We start from the raw sequence: 25,593 nt of genomic DNA, 5'->3' as shown, positions 1-25,593 counted from the left end.
GCTTCTTAAATATGTCTCTGTAATTGTAAAGCATTGAAGTATTAAAACACAAAATTTAATTAGATAATTCACCAGAGAAGAGTTACTTTTCAAGTAGTAGTGCATGCAGGATTCATTTCACAGTGATTACTTCTGAGTGAAGATGGTTTTTCATCATAAAGATTTATTTTGTCTATGGATCTACAGAGTAATAGGAACCTAAACTAGAATGAATGCATCTTCTTCTAGACAGTAACAATGAATTCTACAGAACACCGAGTCTAGAGGACAGACACTAACACAGCAGAGGCACAACAGGTATAATTGGTATGTTCCCTCTATTAGACAAGATTTATATGAATCATTCAACATCTACTTTTATATTCAGAAAGAGATAATTCTGATGCAGATTTATGTACTATTATGCATAAAGGGCAATTCTAATTATGCTGAAACAACAGCAAATTTGATTAAAATTTCTGCCACAAACATAAGACATAACAAGGAAGAAGCTGACAGTGTAAAATAGTTAACCAATCCACTTAATATCTATTTTTAATCCAAGCAATAAGAAAGCTATAACTAGAAATTAGGTTAAAAAGACTTTTAAAAAATGTTTTCTACTTCATGTTTCTCTTTAAAAAATATTTTTATATATAAAACACTGTTGATACAGGGTGTGGTGGTGCACACTTGTAATCCCAGCACTTGGGAAGCTGAAACAGGAGGATCACAGTTTCAATGCCAGCTCACTGTAATTTAGTGAGACCCCATTTTATACTTTAAATAAATAAATAAATAAATAAATAAATAAATAAATTGGGATTTATTCCCAAGTACCAAAAATGATAATATTAAATACTATTGACTTTCAAAGATGGTTTGGATATAACTGCCAAATAATTGAAATGTGCCAGAATTCCAAGTATATTGTAATAATAATATAAAAACAGATATAATAGTTAAATTCTAACTAGTTAGTCATGGTGACACATACCTCTAATTCCTGTATTTGGGAGGCTGAAACAGGAGGATCGCAGGTTCAAAGACAGTCTTAGCAAGTAATGAGATACTCATCAACGTAGTGGGACCCTATTTCTTTTCTTTTTTTTTTCTTTTTTTGGTGGTACTGGGGTTCCTGGAAGCCCTTCTACCTCCGGGCTACACTCCCAGACCTATTTTATATTTTTGAAACAGGGTCTCTTACGACAGCGCAGCTGGCTTCGAACCTGCGCGATCCTCCTGTCTCCGCCTCCCAAGTGTGGGGATTACAAGCGTGCACCACCACGCCCGGCTGGGACCCTATTTCAAATAATAAAAATAAAATAGGGCTGGGGGTGTAACTTGGAGGTTGAATACTCCTGGGTTCAGTCTCCAGTATGTGCCCGCGTGCGCGCACGGACACACACACACACACACACACACACACACACACACACACAATTCAAACTCTATACAGGATTCAGAATAACAAAATAAGTCTGACGTTGGGAATGTCAAAATCCTAGATGATAATTCTTCACCACAAATATTCTTATCATTAGGATTTTATCTATCAATATTTACTCATATTTTGAAATATTTTTAGAAAATGTTTTTAATCTTCAGTCATTAAAATAAAATGATTTAGATAATTATTTTTGAGAGACAATTTTAAAAGTACAGATGTGAAAAAAATGTAAGAATAGGCAAGTATAATTAAGGCTACCTGAGTATTAAAATAATATATGTAATACAAGTTTCATTTATCTTCCAATTAATTAACTAGAATTCAGTTGATAAAACTTCAAGTCATGTGAAAATAATTATGTCAGAGTACAAAATATATCCTTGGAGATATTAAGAACCTTTCTGAAAAAGATATTGTAATCAAAAGACTAGGGACTTCAGAACTAGAAGAATGGGAATGAACCCATTATAAAATAGAGTACTTGAGTACATCACTAATTTCTTTCTACTCTGTAAAATATGGCATCAGTTGACAAGAAGTAGGGACTCTAGGAGGTATGAAATGATAAATACACTTATGCAATGTTTGTTTCACCTGTATAATTCCTTTTTGAAATACATGTCAAAGTAGAGTCATGGCAATACATAGGAAAAAGGCAAAGAAATAATTCAACATAAAATTCTACTATATATGTACATATTTTATAGTCTAATCAATAATAGAGTTGATAAATTTTTATATATGCAATGAAATCCACAAAGCATTTCAGTTCAGTACTTACTATTGTAGTTAGATATAAAATATCCCCTAAAGATGACATCTGTTGATGGTTGAAGCTGATCTAATTGAGTTGTAATCTCAGCGGTACATAAATACATCTTAAAGGATTTATTTGAGGTGTGGGTGGGGAGGTAGAGTATGGCTGGATGGGGTGGATCCCTGGGGGGATGCAGCCTTGGGAATTATATTGGTTCCTTCTCCCCCTGCTCTCTCTTGCTTCTGGTCCCCCGTCATGTGAGGAGCACAGCCCATGCACTTGCCCACTCTCTGCTACCATGGCCTGAGATCTGTGTTCCCCAGTCTTATGTGGATTGAGCTCAAAACCATAAAAAAAACCACCTTTTCTCTAAGATGCATGACCAACCTTTTAGATTATAGCTGCAAGATTGCTGACCAGAAAACTTACTTTTCAAACTGAAAAATATGGATGAATTTTGCAAATGTTTTGTTGAGCAAAAAAGGATTCACAAGATTTAATGATGTATGAATGAGTCCACCTAGTGTACAAAACCAGCCAAGACTAATCAAAGCTGTTAAGATTCAGACAGTAGTTCCCCTTGTGGTGGCAATGTTGAGAAGGGAGCTTTGCTTCTTAATCTGGGTGACAGCAACATGGGTGTGTTCAGTTTATAAAAATGTATAGTGTCCTCATGGTATGTGCAACTTCTTTTATGTATGGTGCATGTTAGTAAAAATTTTTAATATAGATAATTTGAATATAAACACATATATTGCTAAATTCCAAGTACACACCAATATGTCATATGTACATTTAACATGTCAAATAAAGTATGAATTTGAAAATGTGATAAACAAGTGTAAATGAGGCCAGACCAGTATCCATAATAAAAAAAGAAACAAACGGAAATTAAAGGCAGAAATAAATGATAGTGAAATACTAAAGAAAAAAATACTGGGTCATCTTTCTTAAGTGACTTTTCCTCTAAATCTTTATGCTGAATCTAGATAGGTTCTGACTCCTTGCCTTGGTTCTACTCTCAGGGAAAGCTATTAATTTGTAAGGGATCAATTATTTTGAACCATTTTTTTTTTTTTTTGGTGGTACTGGGAGTGGAACCCAGGGGTTTTCCATCTCTGGGCTATACTCTCAGACTTATTTTATATTTTATTTGGAAACAGGGTTTCACCTAGTTGCTGAGAGCTTCACTAAGTATCTGAGGCTGGCTTCAAACCCATGCGATCCTCCTGTCTCAGCCTCCTGAGCATGGGGATTACAAGTGTGTGCCACCACTCCTGGCTTGAACCATGTTTTTTAAGCTTGCATAGTAAAATTACCTGGTGATTTTGTCAAATAAGATCACTGGACCCTACCCCAAAGATTCTAAGTCAGTGTGTCTGCACTGAAGTAGAGTATTTGCATTTCTCCTAAATTCCCAGGCTGTGCCGATGCTGCCCTACTGAGTCTATACACTGGAAGCATCTTTTCTAGGAAAAAGTTTTTAATCTTGTTCACATTGGACAATTTGGGAAAGTTCCTTTATTTTATTTTCACCAATAAAAATAAATCCAACTGCTACATGACAAATTGTAAGGAGTAAGAGGTTACAAATAAAGAATTTGGTGCTATGTAGGAACAGTATGAAATAGGGCCTAGTTTTATTGTAGTCATCTTTCCCTTATCTGAAGTCTGGAAATTCTTCAATAATCATTTCACTTTAAATCTAGAGGTCTTAATAACAACATGGCTGCCGCTTGGGAGGCAACTGTGAGAAGCGGAAGAGTTAGGGTAGAATGGAGGTTGCACTGAGCAGCTGGCCTCTCTTCCACTGGATGACAGGATGCTGTCTGGGATGGAACAGAAGTCAGAGCTGCTGTGGAGTCATTCCAGTACTCTTGTTCCTGCTTGGGGGTTCTTCTTTTTCTTGACTCTGCTTCATGTTACTTTCTTCCCTTTCCACAAGAAAAACTGACCAGATCCCCGAAGAAAAATGGTTTACTTACACATCCGCCTTCTGACCACCCAAGCCCAGCTCCAGGCCCCTCATTCCTGTCATTTGCAAACCAAGAGGACTACAATAAATACATGTCTATATTTTCTATTTATTTAAGCACTTTCCTGGCCAAATAAATAAAGAAATAAAATCTATAAAATGGTCTTCAACCATTGCTACACATTACAATTACCCAGTGAGTTTTTAAAACTCCAAAGTTGCGCTAAACCCCAAACCAATTAAATAGAAGTTCTATAGGGTAGTACCTGAGCATTGCCACTAAAATTCTCTCTTTGGTCAAGATTGAGAATCCCAGATATGCACAAACTGTGAGAGACACAAACTGTGAGAGATTTAAAAATGACTTTTTAAAGTTATGTTTAAAGAAAAGTATTGCACAGCAATAAATTTATTGCTAATTTTGTGGTATGAGTGATCATATATGAGTATATATGTATTGGATTAGTAGTGAGACTATTTATATATACTCTATCAATTTAACAATTACTTTTTACAAATAAACATCCTATGTTGAGAAAATTTAGAATATAAATAGATGCATATTGCCCAAACAAAGTTTCAGCTAATATAGTGATTCGGGAATGCAGTTTTTTATTATATAAAATGAGCTTTAAATATGTAACATCTGAGTCCCTACCTCACATAATATATAAAAACTAACTGAAAATAGATAAAAAACTAAATATAAAACTAAAGCTATAAAATTTTTAGAAGAAATCCTAAAGGTAAAACATCAAGACATGGAATTTTGCAGTGATTCTTAGAAATGAAACTGAAATAATATGAAACTAAAAATCAATAAATTAGATTTCATCAACATCTAATAAATTTGTACATAGAAGACATTATTTTGAGAAAATAAAATAAGAACCTACCAAGTAGGAGAAAATATTTGTAAATCATATATCTGCTAAGAGCTCACTACCCAGAAGAGTAGAAAAAAAAGAAAGAAAAAACTTAAATCAACCACAAAATACCCAAAGAAAAATGTATATGGGCAAAGGACTCAAAAAATAATACTACAAAAGAAATAAAAAAGCTAAGATGCCTATGAAAATACTCCAAATAATGTACAGTATTGGGAAGAAGTTTTAAAATGTATTAATGTACCAGTATTGAGAAGGATTTCCAATTTTAAAATATACCTTTGGTAGTGAAGAAAGCCGGGAGCTGTGGAGAGAGGGCAGCAGATATCACCATGGATAATTAGCAAAGGAATAAAAGAAGCCTAGGGTCTTTATACATTTCTAAAGAGAGGCCAACTTCCTCAAGGATGTGAGGAAATCCCAGATTCCAGATAAGCAACTTGACACATTTTGGAGTGTAACAAAAGGTGTGGGGGTCTGTGCCTGAGACAGAGGCAGAGCTGCCCTCCTGCCCCAGAGGGGGTGGATCTGATTGGGTCAGAGACAGAGCTGGATACCTGGGTTAGAGATGGGGCAGGATATCTACATATCAAAGGACCTGTGACTCTAAGAATACTCTGCATCCAGGGATTTTTTGGTGAATTCCTTAGAACCACCCCCTCATGTTACTCCTGGGTAACATGAGGCTGTAACTGTCTTCTGTATTTCTATCTTTTTAATAAATTCCTTTAAATCTTCAGCAAGAGTCCAGGGTATTGCATATCTATCCTTAGCTCAGTACAAGAACCTGCACTTTTTGTTTTTATGTTTTTCGGGGTCTAACAAAAATCCCTGGGGACGGCTCCCCCAGATGGTAACATCATTTTCCCTCGAACCATAACAATTAAGGAGTCACAAACTCAAAGAGACATGAACTCACAAAAACCAGGATAGCTATACAAATAAGAATAGAAAATGACAGCTTTGAAGAGAACTTAAACGAATTAACAACTTTGATGAGGACCTAAAGATATTTGAACACTTACAGATTTCTAGTAGGTTTTTAAAATTGTTCATCCAGTTTGAAAAATATTTTTGTGACTCTTCAAGAAGTTAAATAAATGAATATCATATGACTCAACAATTTCATTCCTCATTACATATATATATATATTTGAAATATTTACTAAAAAATATTGTACATACTTGTTCATAGTGACATTATGTAAAATAGCCAAAATGTTTAAAAAAAAACTAAATGTGCATCAAATGCACATACAAAATTGTAGTCCAAGCATATAATGGAATATTATTTATTCACAACAAAAAGTGAAGTACTGATGCATGCTACACAGTAAATGAACTATGAAAACATGATCCTAAGTGAAAGAAACCAAACATGATTCCATTTTTATTAAATATCCAAAATTGATAAATATACATGTAGAGATATCATATTAGTAATTATGAGAATATGGGTTATGGAAGAAAAGGGAAATGACTATTAAGGTGCATGGAATCTTCTTTTGTAGAATTAAAATATTTTGAAGATTTGTGGGTAGAGCTCAGTGGTATAACATGTGCTTAGCATATGAATGTATTAAATCCTAATGAACTATGTAATGTGGTTGATTTCACATTATGTGAATATAATAATAATGTGCTATATATCTCTTTATTCAAAATTATATGCTAATAATGCATCCCATAGAAATACTAAATTCAGAGAAAAAGAGACATCTTCAAAACTATTCACAAAATTTTACAAACAACATAATTTGAAATAATTGAGGTCCCAGAAAAAGAGTCTCTGTAGTTTACTACTACCTTTGGTCATGTTTTTCTGGTTCAATCTACATGACTTAGAATAAAGATCGAGATTTTTCAGTAAATCTGCTTCATTAGTGTGCAGCTATTGCTCCATAATTGATAGACTTTGGATAAATTTCAAAATCTGTCTCATCTTCTATTTTCCAGATTCTCTTTTTTATGTTAAAATATGTACTTTTATTGGTGGATTTTTAATCATACATCTTAATGAAGTACAGGTTGATAGAGGCATTAGTACATGCACACATCACTCAGTTAGTCCTTGTTCAATTTCCACCCCATTCCCTCCCTCCCCTTCTTCCTTCTCATGTTTGTCTTGGTGACTGACTTTGGTATTTTTTTGAATGCACATCCTGTGCATTAGGTTGTTTTCCTCTTTCCCTATCCCATCTCAGTAGGCTACATCACCTTCTTTATTCATCTAAGTTTTCTCCTTCTTTGTCTAGAGACCCACCTATGTCTCATAAAGAAGAACAAATTTATGTCATTTTCAGGTAAATGGATGGAACTAGAGAACATTATGCTAAGTGCGATTAGCCAGTCACAAAAAGTAAAAAGTCAGATATTCTTCCTAATATGTGAAAGCTAAAAAGAAAATGAAATATTTTCCAAATTGTCTGAGACTGGCTCTTCTCTTTATGAAATCAGGATAAGAGCCTCTGCTTAACACAATGCTTACCAAATGGAAATTTCTATTTATTTACTTTTATACATAAAAGTGAATGAATAGATTCAATAATATAAAAATTTTTTAATAAATATATTTGAGTAGCTGGACTTTATACAACTGATTTTCCCCATCTTTGTCAATAGGCATTAAATTAAATTAATTATTCACAAAATTTGTGAACACACACACACACACACACACACACACACACACAGAATCATGGCATTCACTTATTAACTTGCTCTCAATCTATCAATGACTCCGAACTGCTTTCTTAGTATACGCAACATATTAAAATTCTTATATAACTTGGGCTCAATTAGATCTAAAGACCTGTTTATTTCTTTCTATGCTGCCAACCTGTGAACTAGTTAGTCTGAATTGACTATATCCCTCAAAGACTTCATAGTGCTTCCATGAAGTTCTATGTTGTCCACCCATCTGAAATATTTTTCTATTTATCTTTACCTGTTCACTCTTCAAAGTCCAGAAGATGCATCTCCTTCCAACTTAACTGAAGTGGAAATTTTCTCTATTCTCTTGATGTTACCACACATATGATACAAAATGTAACATGTATGTGGTAGATATAAATGAATTTGTCACATTTCTACCAGTTTGTATGTTTCTTAAAGAAGTGGTTCAATCATATGAATGTGCATGTATGTGTGAACACACACATTCTATAAAAGGTCTACCCTAGTAGTTTGTACCTGGTAAAAAATAAATTAATGAAATGAATAAAGGTATGAAGTGATATAAAGTTATGAAATTTAATTTTTCTATATTTTGGCTTTCTTTTACTTACAGAGATTTTTTTGTTGCAAAGTAACATCAGTTTTCCTGAAGTTAAAAATGTATATGTGAATATGAAAATTGCTCTAGAAGAATATATTTCTGTTAAGTATATTTTTATGATTTTAACATATTTACCAAAATTTAGTACTTATATATGATATGAAAAAGCAATTTCCTTTTCTGTGGTTGTAGGTGGTCATGAATGATACTATCTGTGATAGGTTGATATAATGTGTTTTTTTTTACTTTTCAGATGTAAATGACTTCCTTGAAAGCAAGTTCTAAAAAGTATTGTTCTTTTATTAAATTTTATATTGGTGCATTGTAGTTATTCATCTTAATGGGGTACAAAATGGTGAAGGCATACATGCACATATCATCCAATTACACCTTACCCAATTCCCGCTGCTTTCCCTCCACCTCCTACCTTTTTATGTTTGGCTTAGTGCTTGGCATTGATATGTTTGTTAATGTACATCATGTGCATTAGAGAATTTCCCTCTTCCTCCCTCCCATCCCATCATTTAGGTTGCCTTATTTGCTCATCTATAGTATCTTCTTTGTTAGAGCCTGCCTATGACCCATTTTCTCCCTAGTTTCTGCATATCAGGAGAGCATTTGATTTCTTTTTTTTTTTTTTTTTTTTTGGTGGGTCTGGGGATGGAACCCAGGGACATTTGACCTCCAAGCTATACCCCCTGTCCTATTTTTTATTCTTTATTTTGAAACAGGGTCTCACTGAGTTGCAAAGGGCCTCACTAAGTAGCTGAGGCTGTCCAGGATCCTCCGGTCTCAGCCTCCCAAATGCTGGGATTACAAGCATGTGCCACCATGCCTGGCTTGATTATGCTAATATCATAATCTAATCTTACTTAGCATAATGTCCTCCATTTCCATCCATTTCCCTATAAATGATGTAATTGTGTTTTTCTTTATAGCTAGGTAAAATTCTATTGTGTAAATATCACATACTTTTGTAATCCATTGATCTGTTAGACTGGCTGGTTCCATACTTTGGCAATGGTGAACTGTGCAGCTATAAACATAGATGCACATGTATTAGTTTTTTAGTTTGTTTCCATTCTTTTGGGTAGATACCCAGATGTGACATTGCTGGATCAAATAGTAAATTCTTTCCCATTCTTCTGAGGATCCTCCATACTGTTTCCAAAGTGGTTGCACTAATTTGCAATCCCACCAACAATGTATTAGAGTTTCCACTTCACATCCTCACCAGCATTTGTTGTTGTTCTTGTTTTGGACAATTGCCATTCTAGTTGGAGTTAGGGGAAATATCAGGGTAGTTTTTATTTGCATCTCTCTGATTACTAATGATGTTGAACATTTTTCATGCATTTATTTGACCATTTGAATTTCTTCATTTGTGAAGTGTCTATTTAGTTCCCTGGCCCATTTTTATTGTTTATTTTTCTCAGCAGTGAGTTTCTCGAGTTCTCTGTATATTCTAAACATTAGACCTCTCTCAGAGAAATAGTTGGCAAAATTTTCTCCTATTCTTTCAGCTATCTGTTGAGGTTCTTGATAGATTCATTTCCTGTGCAGAAGCTCTTCAGTTTAATACAATCCCATGTATTGAATTGCCTTTTAGTTTCTTGTACCTTTGACGTCTTGTTGAGAAAATTTTTACCTGTGCCTATGTGTCGTAGTGTTGGACCTATGCCTTCTTTAAGGAACTACAAGGTCTCTGGTCTAATATACAAGTATTTGATCCATCTTGAATTGACTCTTGTACAGGGTGAGAAAGTGGGATTTATTTCCATTTTTCTGCATATAGTAAACCATTTTGTCAATAGCATTTGTTGACGAGGCTATTTTTTTTCCTGTGTATATTTTTGGCCCCTTGGTCAAAAATCAATTAGCTGTAAGTGTGCAGATTTTTTTCTTGACTAACATAGGGATGAAAAAATTCTTAAATTAGTAACATTAATTTGTTTACTAAGTGATAGTCCTTTCCTCTTTCTTTCTTTCTCCCTATATCTTTCCTTCTATCTTCCTTCTATCCTCCTTTCCTTTCTTTTTTCTTCTTTCTTTCAGTACTGGGAATTGATCTTAGATATATTTTACTTCCATGCTACCCCTAAGTACTAATTTAATTTTTTTTTTAATGAGGTGTCACTAAGTTGCTGAGTCTCTCCCTGAGCCTACAATCTTCTTGTCTTAGCTTTCCAAGTACTGGAATTGCAAGTGTTTGCCACTGTGCCTGGCTTCTTTTTTCTACTTTGAACCATTCTCACCCATAAATCTTTGAAAATCATACCAGATTTGTTTAAAGCTAAAAGCATAGGAGTGAGTAGTAATGAGGAGGTAGAAGGGAAATAGGCAGATAGGGAAAAGGCCTTGGTAGAAAAAAAGTTAATTTCCTGAGTTTCCTGAGGGGAGACAAATGCCTGAAACTCCAAAGGCTCAGAGATAAGAAGATCAAAGCTTCACAAAGCCATCCTGAGTTTCCTAATCAACAAACCCACCCAGCAAGTCTGGCATTCCTGAAAGGAGACCCTTCAAAGAACTTGCAAATGTCCTATGCAAATTCTCCTTGGAGTCACCACAACCAGGACTTGCAAGCGGCCAGGCATCAGCCAGTCAGATGGCAAAAGTGGGTCACTTTCCTGCTCGGGACCCCCTCCCCTTTTGGGGAGCTGTTCTCTCTCTTGCAGGTCGTGTTGGCCCTGAGAGAAGGCAGAGTGCATCTGAGGGCACGTGGCTCCGGCGACCTGAAGGCCTCTGCTGGACATCATGGCTGACCAGGCCCCTAGGGGTGACCTGCACCTCTTTTCTGGCAGATCGCGTGGACTCTGGAAGAAAGTAGTTTGCAACTGATGGGCACTTGGCTCGGACGACACTCGGGTAGTGACCCTGAAGGCAGCTACTGGACCCCGGAGTTCCGACCGCCCCTATGGGGTGTTCGGCCACTTTTCTCTATTCCCTTCTGGCAGATCGTGCGGACTCCGGAAGAAAGCAGCCTGTACCTGAAGGCAATTGGCTTGGGCTACTCTCGATATTGTCCTGAAGGCAGCTGCTGGACCCAAAGTTCCAGACCCTTTGGGGGTGTTCAGCCACCCTTGCCCCATTCCCTGCTGCTTCCAATAAACCTTTTACTCCCCTTCCTGAGGTCTGCGGGTGTCATTCTTCGCTCTCCGTAGACAAGAACTTGCCGGGGTTTTCTCGCAAGAAACCCCCGTTTCAGTAACATCTTTCTCATCTCTTTATAGAAACTTATTTGAGGTCAAATTATAATTTTTTATAAATTCTGATTTAATAAGTTTTAGGTTTTATATTAGAAAATATTCTTCAATAGCAGCATTTATATAGTAGACATTTTTATTTTGAGCAACTGTATAAGATAAAACATGGGGGCTTTTGTGTTCTTTTCCTAGGTTTCCTAAGTTGGTAATAACTTGGACAGTGGTAGTACAGATTACAGCCAGGATATTTGTGGTGAGCCATTAAGGTCTTCCCCATGTCCTTGCCCATTGTGGGGAGCCATTAATGTCTTCCCCTTATCTTTACTAAAAGAGTACTTCTGACTGTCCTTGGCCCGGAGTCAACAAGGTATGTTGTCATGCAATTAAGATTCTTTCAGAAGGATTGATGCTATTGTTCTGTCTGTTAGATAAGATTAGGTTTGTGTTGTATTGTTTGGCTTGCCCACAAGGTATGTACTTTGTACTTGTCTTTCTTGTATTCCTGTGTAACCCAAAGCTATAAAATGTATAAATTACCTCCAGAGAATAAACCCAGGGCCCCCTAGTAGTGACTGGTGGCCCTCCCATGCTTGAATTCTTTAATCTTCACTCCTCTCTTCGGAGCCTGTACTTTTACTGGCTGGCTCCAACAGATATTGAAGTTTATATAGTCAAAATATAAAACATACCTCTGTTCATCAATATTCCTGATGTTACTCCAGGAACTAGAAGCAGCCACTACCATTTCCTTTTTATCCTTTAAAAATTGCAAGTTCATTTTATATAATTCTCCTGTTTCGTTATGTTAATGGAAGTATACAGACAATCAAATTTGGGGAATGGCTTTTTTTTAATACACTATAATCCTAGAGATTCCCCCATGTTCTTGAATATGATTGTATGGATGTACAACTGTTTAAGCATTCACGTACTGAACAACATCTTGACTGTTTCAACTTTCAGATATTAAAAATACAACTGCTACAAATATTTGAATACAGGTTTTTGCTCAATATGCAACTGCTGGGTGGGATGGTAATTGCATATTTCATTTTAATGAAATTACCAGGACCTTCAAGAGCATCAATGCCACATTTTTTGTTCCCAGCAGCAGGATCTACGTGACCCAGCTTCTCTGCATGCTTCTCACCATTTCAATTTTTTAAAATTTATCTACTTTTATACGTATGTAATGATATTCATTTAGCTTGCTTTTGTTGAATGCTAATGATGCTTAAATATTTTTCTAGGCTTACTGAAAATAAAATGTCTGGGTCTTTTGTCTGATTGTATAATAATTCTGTTGCTCTTATGTTTAATTGTTCAATTTTAATAATTCTTTTCTATATCATCATTGGTCTTTTGTCACATATGTGATAAAAAAAAAAGGAGAGGGAAGATGGAATCCTAGTGAGACTCTAAGTTGAGCCTGCATCTGGCACTCCATGTTAATCCCTAGTCAAGTTACAATTCACATTCCAGACTATATTCATGGGAGATGGGAACTAAGAATTGACAAACTCAAGAATATTTATAAGAAGTCTTTTAAACATCAAGGTTAAAAAAAATGCAAGAAGTCCCCAAGGAATCTGAGACTGAAAGGTGAACAATAGCACGCACCTCCAAATACCATAAATGTTAGAAACTCCAGGAAACATCAATTCAGCTTCCTGTGATTGATTGATTGATTGATTGATTGATTTACTTATTTATCTATCTTGGCACCAGGGATTGAACTCAGGGATGTTCTACCTCAGAGCTATATCCCCAGCCCTATTTTATTTTTATTTTGAAACAGGATCTCACTAAGTTGTGAAGGGCCTCAATAAATTGCTGAAGGTGTCCTCAAACCTATGATCCTCCTATCTCAGACTCTGAAGCAGTGGAATTATAAGCATGTTCCACCATGCCTAGTTCTCTCTGTGATTTAATAGAGAAAGAGTGAGAATATCAGAAACAGATTGGCATACCTCCACAAGGATAGCTGGCAGGAGCATTAAAGAGAAAAAGAAGCCCATACTGCCTCCCGGATCCTTCCTTAGACTAACCACACTCCAACTGTTAAGGTGAGCACAGGACTTACATGCCTGAAAGATTGAGAGGAGAGTCTACACTGAGTGGCTTGGAAGGCACAAACCAATCCAGTCCCTTTCCACTGAAGCCCTATCATCCCTTTTCCACTGAGAGGACCACTTGTTGGTCCAGCACTTCTGGGCCAACAAGGCACCAAAGTGGACAGAGGCAAACACCAAGTCAGGGTCCCATTGGGCAGAAGGGCTCCCTGCAGGCAGGCAAGGAATTTAAAGCTGGGGGATGAAGACTGACTTTTTCCATATTTCTAAGAAGGCAGGAAATCTTGTGATAATGGGGAACATGGGAGTCAACAGCACAATTGAGCTTTAAACGACAAGAAATATCTGCCTCTAATCTGAGAAGACAGTAGACCTGAGCATGAAAAGGTTGAGAGGATATTTTGTTTTATATTCCATTTTTCTTTATTTTTTCTTTTATATTTTCTTTTTGCTTTCTTTCCTTTTTTCTTTTCTTTTTTTGGTGGATTGAGCCTGAGACCTTGTGAATATTAGTCAGTTACCCTGCCACTGAGCTACATCCACAGGATGGAATAATATTTCTCATGCAGCCAGGGGAACATTAGAAGGAGCCTGTAGCCAACTCCTTTCAGCTTTTCCATGTTGTTCATTCTGATTAGCAAAGTACCAAGAAATTCTCTAAGCAAAAAATGCTCAGAACCATTAAAGTCCAGCCCTCTCTAGAGTAGGGTGTAACACCCTAAATCTCTATATTTTATTACACCAATGAATTACTGAGGGAGTTCCCAAGACTGGAAAAACTAACCTACTTCAGCCTTGCCTTCTCTGGCTCTCAAGCTGAGTGAGCTTTGTCAACCTCTACCACCCTTGACATCCCTGGAGATAAATCCATCCTGGCAGAAACAAAGTAGGCAGAGGAGAAGAGTCTTGTATCAGATCTTAGGAGCACCATTTACATCTATTCTATTCTAAGGAAGTCTCAATAGAAGGAGAAATAAAAACCTGGCAAGGGATTATTTAAAGTTACTACATTCAGTCATAGAGTTGCAGAGTATGCCAGGACAAACAAAAATCTTAATTATAATATGATTCAAGTTGTGAGAAATGAGATCAGAGGTCTAGAAGATATGATAGCTCAAATTAACAAAGAGACTGAACCCCTGAATAAAAATTAAAAAGAAGCTCTAAAAAATGAAAGATGCAATAAATGAAATAAAACTTCAATATAAATATTAATGGCAGACTATAACACAAGAGAAACAGTTTCACTTCTAGAAGTTGTTTTATTAAAAAATAAATGTATAGTCAATAATATACAGAAAACAATTTGACATGACCAAAACATCCAAAATATTTTAAATTATTTTAAAATAGAAAACCTAAGAATAATAGTCATATAAGGAGTCTAGAAGGCAAAATTAAAAGAATAAAAAAATCTACTCATGAAAATTAATATTAGAGAACTAGCCGGGCATGGTGGCGTGTACTTGTAATCCCAGCATTTGGGAGGCTGAGGCCAGAGGATCCCAGTTCACAGACAGCCTCAGCTACTTAGTGAGGCCCACAGACAGCCTCAGCTACTTAGTGAGACCTGGTTTCAAAATAAAGAATAAAAAATAGGGTAGAGGGTGTACCTTGGACGTCAAATAGTCCTAGGTTCTATCCCCAGACAAACAGAAAAAAAAAAGAAAAGAAATATCAGAGAACTTAATAAACATAGAAATTAAAGTGGACACACGGGTTCAGGAAACATGTAGAACCTCAATTACTAAAAAGCAGAGAAATTGCATATAATAATCAAATTGATAACATAGAGGCCAAGGAAAGAATCTAAAATGCATCGAAAGTAAAAGACTCAGTAATATTCAGAAGTAAAAACAATAGAAATTTATCTAGACTTCTCAAACAAAGTCAAAAAAGATAGGAATAATGTAGTCCAAACCCTGAAAGGAAACAACATTCAACCATGACTCTTCTACCCAGCAACAATATTTTTCAAAACTGACAGAGAAACAAACAGAAGCTGAAAGAATTTATGACTACCAAAACAGCAAAAGAAAAAATATTCAAAGAAATAGGCCGGACCGGAACAGCCTGGGGCCTGGGTCACAGGACTCTGGGCCCCAGGCCTGACCACGCAGAGCACTCCAGATCCCTGGAGAAATCAGGGCCCAGTCACAAGGCCCTGGGCCCCGGGCGGGGGTCAGACGGTGGGATCGGTACTTGCAACCGGCATGCACAGAGAAATATCGCAGAAAATAAAAATCAGATTCTTCCCCTAATCAGCAAAAACTAGGAGGAAAGGGGCAACAGGAAGAGGTGGAGCTATAGAAAGGGCCCTATAGCGAAACAATTAAGGTGACCAATCAGAGTGTATGGAATAGGGGAGGGTGGAGCCTCTTTAAAACACAGGAGATACATAAACAAATGTATCAAAGTTAATCACCAAACAAGCATGACATCGAGGGAGGGGGAGGGAATGGGATGGGAACTGGATGAGGGCTAATTGGATGATGTGTGCTTGTATATCCTCTCAAGTCTTGTATTCCAGTGTGATATATGATTACAATGCACCAATAAAAATAAATTAAAAAAAAAAAAGAAAGAAAGAACTGGGTGTGGTGGCCCACACTTGTAATTCCAGCCCTCCAGAGGCTGAGACCATAGGATTGTGGTTCTTGGACAGCCTCGAATACTTAGCAAGGCCCTGTGCAATTCCATGAAACCCTAGTTCAAAAATAAGACAAAAAGTAGGTCTGGGGGTGTAACTTGGTGGTACAATTCCCCTGGGTTCCAGCCCCAGTCCTGGAAAAAAAAATCGAAGAAATAAATTACAAAGAAGAAATTAAAAATAATAAAAGAACCAGAGCAACTCCAACTACTTTCAGTTTTTCCACTTTGTTCAGAGAGAGAAAGGATTAATTACATTAAATGAACAACTAACAAAAGATGAATACACACCATCTCAAGCAGAAAATATAATTCAAAATGACAGGGATTAAAAGTCATCTTTCCATGATTACACTGAGTATCAATGGCCTCAACTCCACAATTAAAAGACATAAACTGGCAAATTTGTTTAAAGAATATTTATCTACATGTCATTTGAAAGAAATTCACATTTCAAGCAAAGATATCCTCAGATTAAAGGTCTAAAGTGCTGGAATAAAATAATCTATGCAGAGATGGAGGACCAATGATAGAACCACTAGTATCAATATTATGTACATACTTGAGAATACCAATGTCAATTTCAACACCATGTATGGGGAAGATCCAGGTGGAATATGGAGGGAGCTGGGGGAAGCCTACCAAGTACTATGTGAATGTATGTCACTATCATTGTGAACTGTATTATGATGTGAACTATAATGCACCAATAAAAGTATAAAAATACATGAAACAAAATAAGTAAATTTTTAAAAATCCATAAAAATGGAATCTAAAGTCAAACAGGGGTTAGAAACTTTCATATAAGGCAAATTAGACTTTAAACCAAATGTATCAGATGAAACAAAGCAACTCATTTTTTTATAAAATGACAACCCAACAAAGTGATATAACAATGGTTTATGCTCTGAATATAGGTGCAACCAATTTTATAAAAAAATCTTTTAGCAACATTAAATCTCAGGCCTCAGTGCAATAATACTGGGAGACTTCAACACACCTCTCACACAAGATCAATCTTTCAGACACAAGATCAGTAAAGATGTTTCAGAGCTAAAGATCACAATAAATTAAATGGACTTATGTGACACATACATAATATTCTACCTAACTGTAGCTGAAGATATTTTCTTTTTAGCTGCACATGATATCTTCTCCAAAATGTATCATATTCTTGGCCACAAAGCAAATATCAGCAAATTTTTAAAAAATGACATTATTCTTTGCATCTTTTCAGACCATATTGGAATGAAAATATAAATCAACATTAGGAGAACCCACAAAAATTCAATACATAGAAATTGAATAACAACCTTGTGAATGAGTAATAAAGAGATCAGTTGATAAAAAAGGGGAGAATAAAAATATAATTCCTTGAATCAAATGAAAACAGAATACAACATACCAAAATCTCTAGAACACTTTGAAGGAAGTACTAACAGGAAAATTCACAGCACTAAATGCTCACATAAGAGTAACAGAAAGTCACCAAGTAAACAACCTAATGACACACCTAAAGCCCTTGAAAAACAGAAACAGTCTAATTGCAAAGCCAGTAGGACACAGAAAATTATTAAAATCAGAGCAGATATCCATAAAGTGGGGAACAAAAATCCATTTTAAATGATCAGGAGTTGAGCATAACGGTGCATGCCTATAATACTAGTACATGGAAGGCAAGCCTGGAGGACTCAGATTTGAGGTCATTCCCAGAACCTTAGTGAGACTTTGCTTCCAAATTAAAAAAAAAAAAAATAGGATTGAGGTATAGCCTAGAATAGAACGCCCCTGAATTCAATCCTAGTACCACCAAAAGAGAAGAAGAAGAAGAAGAAAAGAAAAGAAAAGAAAAGAAGAAGGAGGAGGAGGAGGAGGAGGAGGAGGAGGAGGAGGAGGAGGAGGAGGAGGAGGAGGAGAAGGAGGAGGAGGAGGAGAAAAGGAAGAGGAGGAAGAGAGGAGGAGGAGGGGAGGAGGAGGGGGAGGAGGAGGAGGAGGAGAAGAAAGCAAAGAGCTGTTTTTTTTTTTTCTGAAGAAAAAAAATACCCAAAATTAGAAAAAGTAATGAAAAGTAACAGAATCAATCCAAATTATTAAAATAAGAGACAAAAATGTTGATTGGCACAGACCATGTGGAAAATCAGGATTATCAAAAAATATTTTTATTCAGTTTTTGTTTGTTTGTTTGTTTGTTTGTTTGTTTTTGGTGGTACTGGGGTTCCTGGAAGCCCTTCTACCTCTGTGCTACACTCCCAGACCTATTTTTTTATATTTTTATTTGGAAACAGGGTCTCTTAAACCAGCGCCGCTGGCTTCGAACCTGCATGATCCTCCTGTCTCCACCTCCCAAGTGCAGGGATTATAAGCGTGAGCCACCACGGCCGGCTTGAAAACTATTTTTAAAATTATTTTTCAATAAAATGGGAAGCTTAGAAGTCAATGAAAGCCTAGAAATCAATGAATGTCTAGAAGATACTGGAAATTTTCTAGACATATAAAAGCTTCCTAAATTGAGTGAAAACTAAAAAAAAAAAAAGAAAAAACAACTAAACAAAAGCATATAAAGACATTGAAACAGCAATAAAAAGTCTATTATCAAAGAAGAGTGCAGGCCCACATGGATTCCCAGGTAAATTTTAAAAAACCTTTATAAAATACATAAATCCAAAACTTCTCAAACATTCCATGAAATAGGAAATGATGAAATTCTCCCAAATTTATTCTATGAATCCAGTATCACCTTAATAACAAGACAGGAAAACTGACTATCATTACCCTTTTTAAATATATTGCTCAAGATTCCAGTCAGAGTAATAAGGCAAGAGAAATAAATCAAAAGAATACAAATAGGAAACAAAAAACTAAAATTGTCTCTATTTGCAGAAACATGATCATATACTTAAAAGATTAAGAAACTCAACCAAAAGATTTCTAGAGCTGATTAACAAATTTGGCAAACTATCAGGATACAAAATTAGTCTAAAAAATTAGTAGCTTTTTTATATGCCAACCATGATTCCATTGAAAAAGATAATCTAAAACAATCCATTCACAATAACCTCACAAACAATACAATGCCTAGGAATAAATCTAATCCAGGAGTTAAACGATCTCTACATTGAAAATTATAAAACATAAAGAAAGAAATTGTAGAATATAGGATAGAATAATCTCCCATGCTCTCGGATAGACAGAATAAATATCACCAAAAGGGCCATCCTACAAAAAGTGATTTACTGATTCAATGCAATTCCTATTAAAGTACCATAGTCATTCTTCACAGACCTAGAAAAGTCATTCCTAAAATTCATATACAAAAACCCCAAATAGCCAAAACAGTTATCAGTAATAGGAAGCATGTAGGAGGAATCACAATACTTTCCTTAAAACCATTTTATGGAACCACAGTAATAAAAACAGCATGGTATTGTCGTAGACCAATGGAACAGAAGATTCAGACACAAATCCACACACTTTCAGCCAATACATTTTTGACAAAGAAGTAAAAAACACAGCCTTGAAAAAGATAGCCTTTTTAACAAATAATGTAGGCAAAATTTTGTTATCTGTATGTAGGAAAATGAAAATAAATGTCACTTTCTCACTCTGCAGGACAGTTAACTCAAGATGAATTAAAGATCTGGACTTTAGACCAGAGACTTTGCAATTACTAGAAGAGGGCATAGGATCAATGATCTAATATATAGGCACTGATAAAATCTTCCTCAATAAGACCACAAAGGCATAATGAAAGTGATAAGTATTAATAAATGGAATTGCATCAAACTGAGAAGCTTTTGTACAGCAAAGAAAACGATCAAAACCTTAGTAGAGATCTGACAGGATGGGAGATCTTTGCTATGTACTCCTCCAATAGAGAACTAATACCTAGAATATAAGAAAGAATTCAATAATTTACCACCAAAAAGCAACCCAGTCCAAAAATGGGCAAGTGAACTAATGAGACACTTCACAAAAGAAGAAATACAAATGGTCAATAAATATATGAAAAAAAATGGTCAACATTGCTAGAAATCAGTGAGATGCAAAGCTAAACTAAGATTTCACCCAATCCCAATTAGAATGGCAATCATCACAAACACAAACAATAAATTCTGGCAAGAATATAGGGAAGTAGAAACTTCCCTACATTGTTTGGGGTATTGCAAATTAGTGCAGCTACCTTCCCTACACTGTATGGGGTATTGGAAGTTAGTGAAGCTACCTTGGAGATCAGTGTGGGTGGAGTTTTCTCAGGAGAATAAGAATGAACCTACCCTGTGGCCCAGCTCTACCACTGCTATGTATCTACTCCCCCCCCAAAAAATTTAAACTAAACCACTATAGTAATGCTTGCACATTTATGTTTATAGGAGCACAAATCACAATAGTCAAGTTATGGAACCATCCTAAGTATCCATTAATAGAGGAGTGGATCACAAAACTGTGATATATACACACATACATACATACATACCTACATACATGCATCATGGAATTCTACTCAGCCATAAAGAAGAAAAAATAATGTGATTTTCAGGGAAATTTATGGAACTAGATAATATTATGCAAAGTGAGAGTCATCAGTCACAAAAAGTGAAAGGTCATTTTTTTCCTCTTATATGGGGAATTTTGGGGAGAAACTGAAATAAAAGAGGGACTCTAGACAAAGGAGGAAAAACAACAGTGGAGTGATGGAGAGGGCCTAAGGGAAGGAGATGGGTAGAGAGAGAAAGACTCCATGAAGGAAACACTGCAATGGATATGATGTACAAACATAAATGTATCAATGTCAATTTCCATATTGCACATGGGGAAGGTAAGGGAGTGGGGTAGGAGCTAGGAGGAAGTCCACCGAGCTCTGTATCTATTTATGTCTCCATCGCTCTGAAATTTGTTAATGAACTAATAAAAATGCCCACTATCGGTTTAATGTGGTAGTCATTTTAAATTTACATTGTTCATAAAATAATTCTATTTTTGAAATTTTATTTATTTATTTATTTTGCAGTACTGAGGATTGAACTCTGGGGCCTTCTGCCTCCAAGCAACACACGCAGCCCTATTTTTTAATTCTTTATTTTGAAAAAGATTCTCACGAATGTGCAGAGGGCCTCACTCAGTAGCTGAGACTGACTGAGAGCATATGATCCTCCTGTCTCAGCCTCCCAAGTACTGGGATTACAACTTGTGCCACCACACCCGGCTCATAATTTAATTTTTTATAACACACAATTGGTAAAATCTAAGGATAATGATAATACAGAGCAAAAGATAAAGATAAAAATACATAATCAGAAAACATGTTTCTTTATCTTGTCTTTTAAGTATAAATTATTTAAAATGAAACATAAATTTCTCTAAAGTAAGAGCACTTTGTATATTCCAAAACACTAAAACTATGAGGTAGCAGAGCTTTTGAACTGTGAAATTCCATGTGTTGAAAGGCTTTCAAAGCATTATATGAGGCTTTCGGCCTTAAGTCCATAAATTTTTATTGTCCTTAAAGCTAATAAAACTTTCTTGAGTGATTTTAAATTATTTATTCTGTGCAGAAACTATTCTGCTGAATTGTCTTTTCAACATTTACTTTGCTTTTTAACTATGCGAATTATATCTGTGTACAAAACTCTCAACAACCATACATACTGTTCTAATTGTACTTCAGTGCTGACATAGAATAATGAAATACCACTTGCAATTAGAAAGTTTTATTTGCTCAGAATTAATTGTTGTAACAATGTTTACACCAATTACTTCCCAACACACACATTTAAGCTCAAGACACATTCAATAGAAAAGCCCCTAATCTGTACTGACATGGAACAATTCAGTATACACAGTTAGGCTTTTCCAAAAGCCCCATCTGTTAGGTTACTAAACCCAGACTTATTCAGTACAGGTACCTGAGAAATTATTCCAGTTCATTGTTAACCAAGTATAAAAGAAAGCCCATTGTCTCCAGCACTTGCTGGTGACAAGTGGCCATCCATGTTGCCCTGAAGCCATTCTACACACCAAATGTTGGCTAGATAAGTAGATGGCCAAGTAATACCACGAACTGTCACTTCAATGTATCACAAGGAAAACTTTTCTCAAAGATCATTCCTTTACCTGTTTGACATCATAAGCCAGAAGGACGTATTTTAAATCTGGTGAAACTGAATGCCTTGATGCTTTGAAGGTTATCTATGGGGAGAAAAAAGGAACAATTACCTTAAAAATGAACAGATTAACATGTATTTGGCTATATAAATATATCAAAATTATCACAATTCCCATAACACTAGGAAAATGGACATTCTCATTCTTATCACATGCATGCACGTGTTTGTTTATCTTATACATGAATATAAAAACTTGAAGATGTCATATTAGCTCAATAGAAAAAAATTGTCAATATGTTTATTTGCTATTAATTAAAGAGTAGGTTAATATTTTATTCCCTAAAGATCAGGTTAACAATTGTATTTTATTTTTTATTGTATATATGTATGTATTATGTATTTACTTAGTGGTACTGGGGGTTGAACACAAGTTCATTCTACTTTTGAGTTACACCCTCAGCCTTATTTTATTTATTTTTATTTTGAAGTAGGGTTTCACTAAGTTGTTGAGGGCCTTGCTAAGTTTCTGAGGCTAGACTTGAATCCAACATCCTCCTGTCTCGGTCTATTAAATATGGAGATTACAGGCATGTACCACCATACCCAAATAACACCTTCATTATTAAAATATCAAATTTATTAAATAACTAAAATTCCTTTATATTTTCATGTTGAACTAATCAAAATAAAAAGATATATTTACATTTCATGTGTCATGATTTTCTGTGTTTGTGCTTTTGTGTTCTTACTAGTTGAATATTTATACATAAAGAAGATACATCAAAGACAGGCTCTCTTTAAAGAATACTCCCAGGGTAAACCATATTAAAACACAAATGCATAACTGATTGTATTTGATGTCAGACATCAACAGCTACTATACTGTACCTGATTGATTTTTGAGCCTATAATTTAATTATTGAACATACCTAGTGACAGAGGAATTTAAAATACACAAGAATGTGTATTAAAATGTGAATAATAAATATATTGAGGGTGGAGAAATGATTTAGAGATATTTGTCTAATCATATATAAAACGAAGGCAAGCAAATTGAGTTGATACATCATCAAAATCCTACAAAATTAAAACAAAAACAGTGTGAGTATTCTAGGCAATTAAATAGTTTGCATTTTTTCAAAGAAATGAATTAACAAATAATTTTGGATATCTTATTTCATGATAGTTTTGCAAGATTGTTTTCTATAAAAAGAGAATAAAGTGAAGTTGGGGGTTAGTTTTCAAACTATGGACATTAAAATAATGGGTAGGATAAAAATAACTCAGGTTAATCAATATTTAGAATATATGACATAATAATAACACATCTATTTGGTCTTTGTCCCTAGTTTTTGACACAAAGCTTTAAAAACCTTTAGGCTTTTCTGATTAATAAAAATGTTTCTCCTTATTCTATCAATTTTTTAAGCATACACCAGGTTTTTTTTGTATTTGAAATAATTTTTAATTTTTATTGGTGCATTGTCGCCATCCATTTTTTGATAAATAGCACTCTTATCCATGGCTGGGGCTAAAGGATAATCATGATGTGGTTAGTTACATGATCACATCAACCTTGTGATCACAAGGTTAGAACTTTTAATCTCACCCAAGATCTGAGAGGAGAGAGGTTTTAGTTCAGTCTTGTACCAATGATTAAATGCCACTCATGACTAATAATGATATTTTCATTAAATTAAAAATAAAACCAACCAAACAACAACAACAACAACAACAACAACAAAAACCCTCTGCCCTTTGAATTTAAGAGAGCATCCTGGAAGGTTAGCATATCAATTTACTGAGAAGGCGACATCCACCAACTTCAATGAAATAGAGACTCTTGCGCCCAGGATTCCTCTCAACATTATCCTGTGGTCTTCTTTATCTGGCTGTTCATTTGAATAACTGATAATAGATAGTGATTATTATTATAGTTCTTCCCTAAGATATGTGAGTTACAATAAAGAATTGTCCAATGAAAATAGTCCAAACTCTCCAGTTTGTAGCCAACTTGGACAGAGAATAAATTTCCTTGGGGCCTGGAATTTGCAGCTAGCATCTGAAGTAGAGATTTTTGTGCAATTGAGAATCTAAATGTATTGTTAAAACCTTAGTTTGGTAGTTAATGCCAGAATTAAAGTATAAGATATCCAGTTTGTATTGTTGTGGAACAAAATTATACTGATTTTGCTTAAAAATATTAATTCATTTTATTTTTAATTCTGGAGCTCTGCAATGCTTCATTTCACAAAATAAGAAGACTTATATGAATTAAAAACTGGAGCTGGGCATGGTGACACATGCCTATAATCCCAGCATTGAGGAGGATCACGGTTTATGGACAGCCTCAACTACTGCGTGAGGCTCTTTGGAACTCAGTGAGACCCTGTTTCAAAATAAAGAATAAAAAATAGGGCTGGGGGTGTAGCTCAGAGATAGAACGTCCCTGAGTTCCATCACCAGAACTGCAAAAAACAAAAAACAAAAACCTGAAACAACAACAACAACTGGGTAAGAGGATGATGTCATCGATTTTTTTTCCTTATGGTGACACTGGAGACATTCTACCACTGAGCTACACCCCAAGCCATATTTTTTATTTTTTAATTTTGAAACAGGGTCTCATTAACTTGAACAGGGCCTCACTTGCTATAGCATCTCATGCAGATCTTGAGAAAGCTCGATCAGGGAACCCGCAAAGGCGTAGATCCCCCATGAAGTATGTCTAGCATTTCCTTCTTCAAAAAATTATTTTACGATTATTTGGATCAATATGTATAATTAAAATTTTATGTATAAGCATTATAGCTACAATTGATGGGCATCGGCTTGTGAAAAACTCAGGCAGCAAAGATATTTTTTTCCAAGGATAAAGTTTGGGCCAAAGATTTAGTTCAAACTGACCTTAATTTAGGCCAATGTATAAGATTAAGTTCAAGTCGGCCTTGCAAAATGAGACAAAGCATACTTTCTATGATTATTTAAATGTCTGGCACCCTGCCCTAAAGTCTATAAAAATATTTTCCTGTCCTTGGAGTTCCTGCTTGCATGGCTATGCCTTTGCTTTTCTGCCAAAAAATATAAAAATTATAACAAATCCTAAATAAAATAGAGAAGTTTAAACCTGGTTTTGTATGATAGATCTTCTCTCATTCGACCTCGACTCTCCTCTCACCAACACATGAACCTCGACTCTTGCTAGGGCTGGACCCCGGCACTCACTAAGTAATGGGGGCT

The 25,593-nt window shown here is 35.4% G+C and overlaps 1 protein-coding gene across 5 annotated transcripts in view; it reads right to left on the bottom strand.

Moving 5' to 3' along the window:
• The window catches only part of DPP10 (dipeptidyl peptidase like 10), a gene marked incomplete at both ends in the record, with an annotated part of 1,533,989 nt that overhangs the window by 300,494 nt on the left and 1,207,902 nt on the right, over window positions 1–25,593 (bottom strand). For all 5 annotated transcript variants that reach the window (XM_080690187.1, XM_080690189.1, XM_080690186.1 and 2 more), the window contains one exon: window positions 22,361–22,435. In XM_080690187.1, coding sequence (XP_080546313.1) covers window positions 22,361–22,435 — 75 coding nt within the window. The remainder of the gene's footprint in view (window positions 1–22,360; window positions 22,436–25,593) is intronic.

The sequence above is a fragment of the Muscardinus avellanarius genome (genome assembly GCF_963383645.1).
Source record: "Muscardinus avellanarius genome assembly, chromosome: 2".
NCBI classification, from domain to species: domain Eukaryota; kingdom Metazoa; phylum Chordata; class Mammalia; order Rodentia; family Gliridae; genus Muscardinus; species Muscardinus avellanarius.
This window is presented reverse-complemented; position numbering and strand designations above follow the sequence as displayed.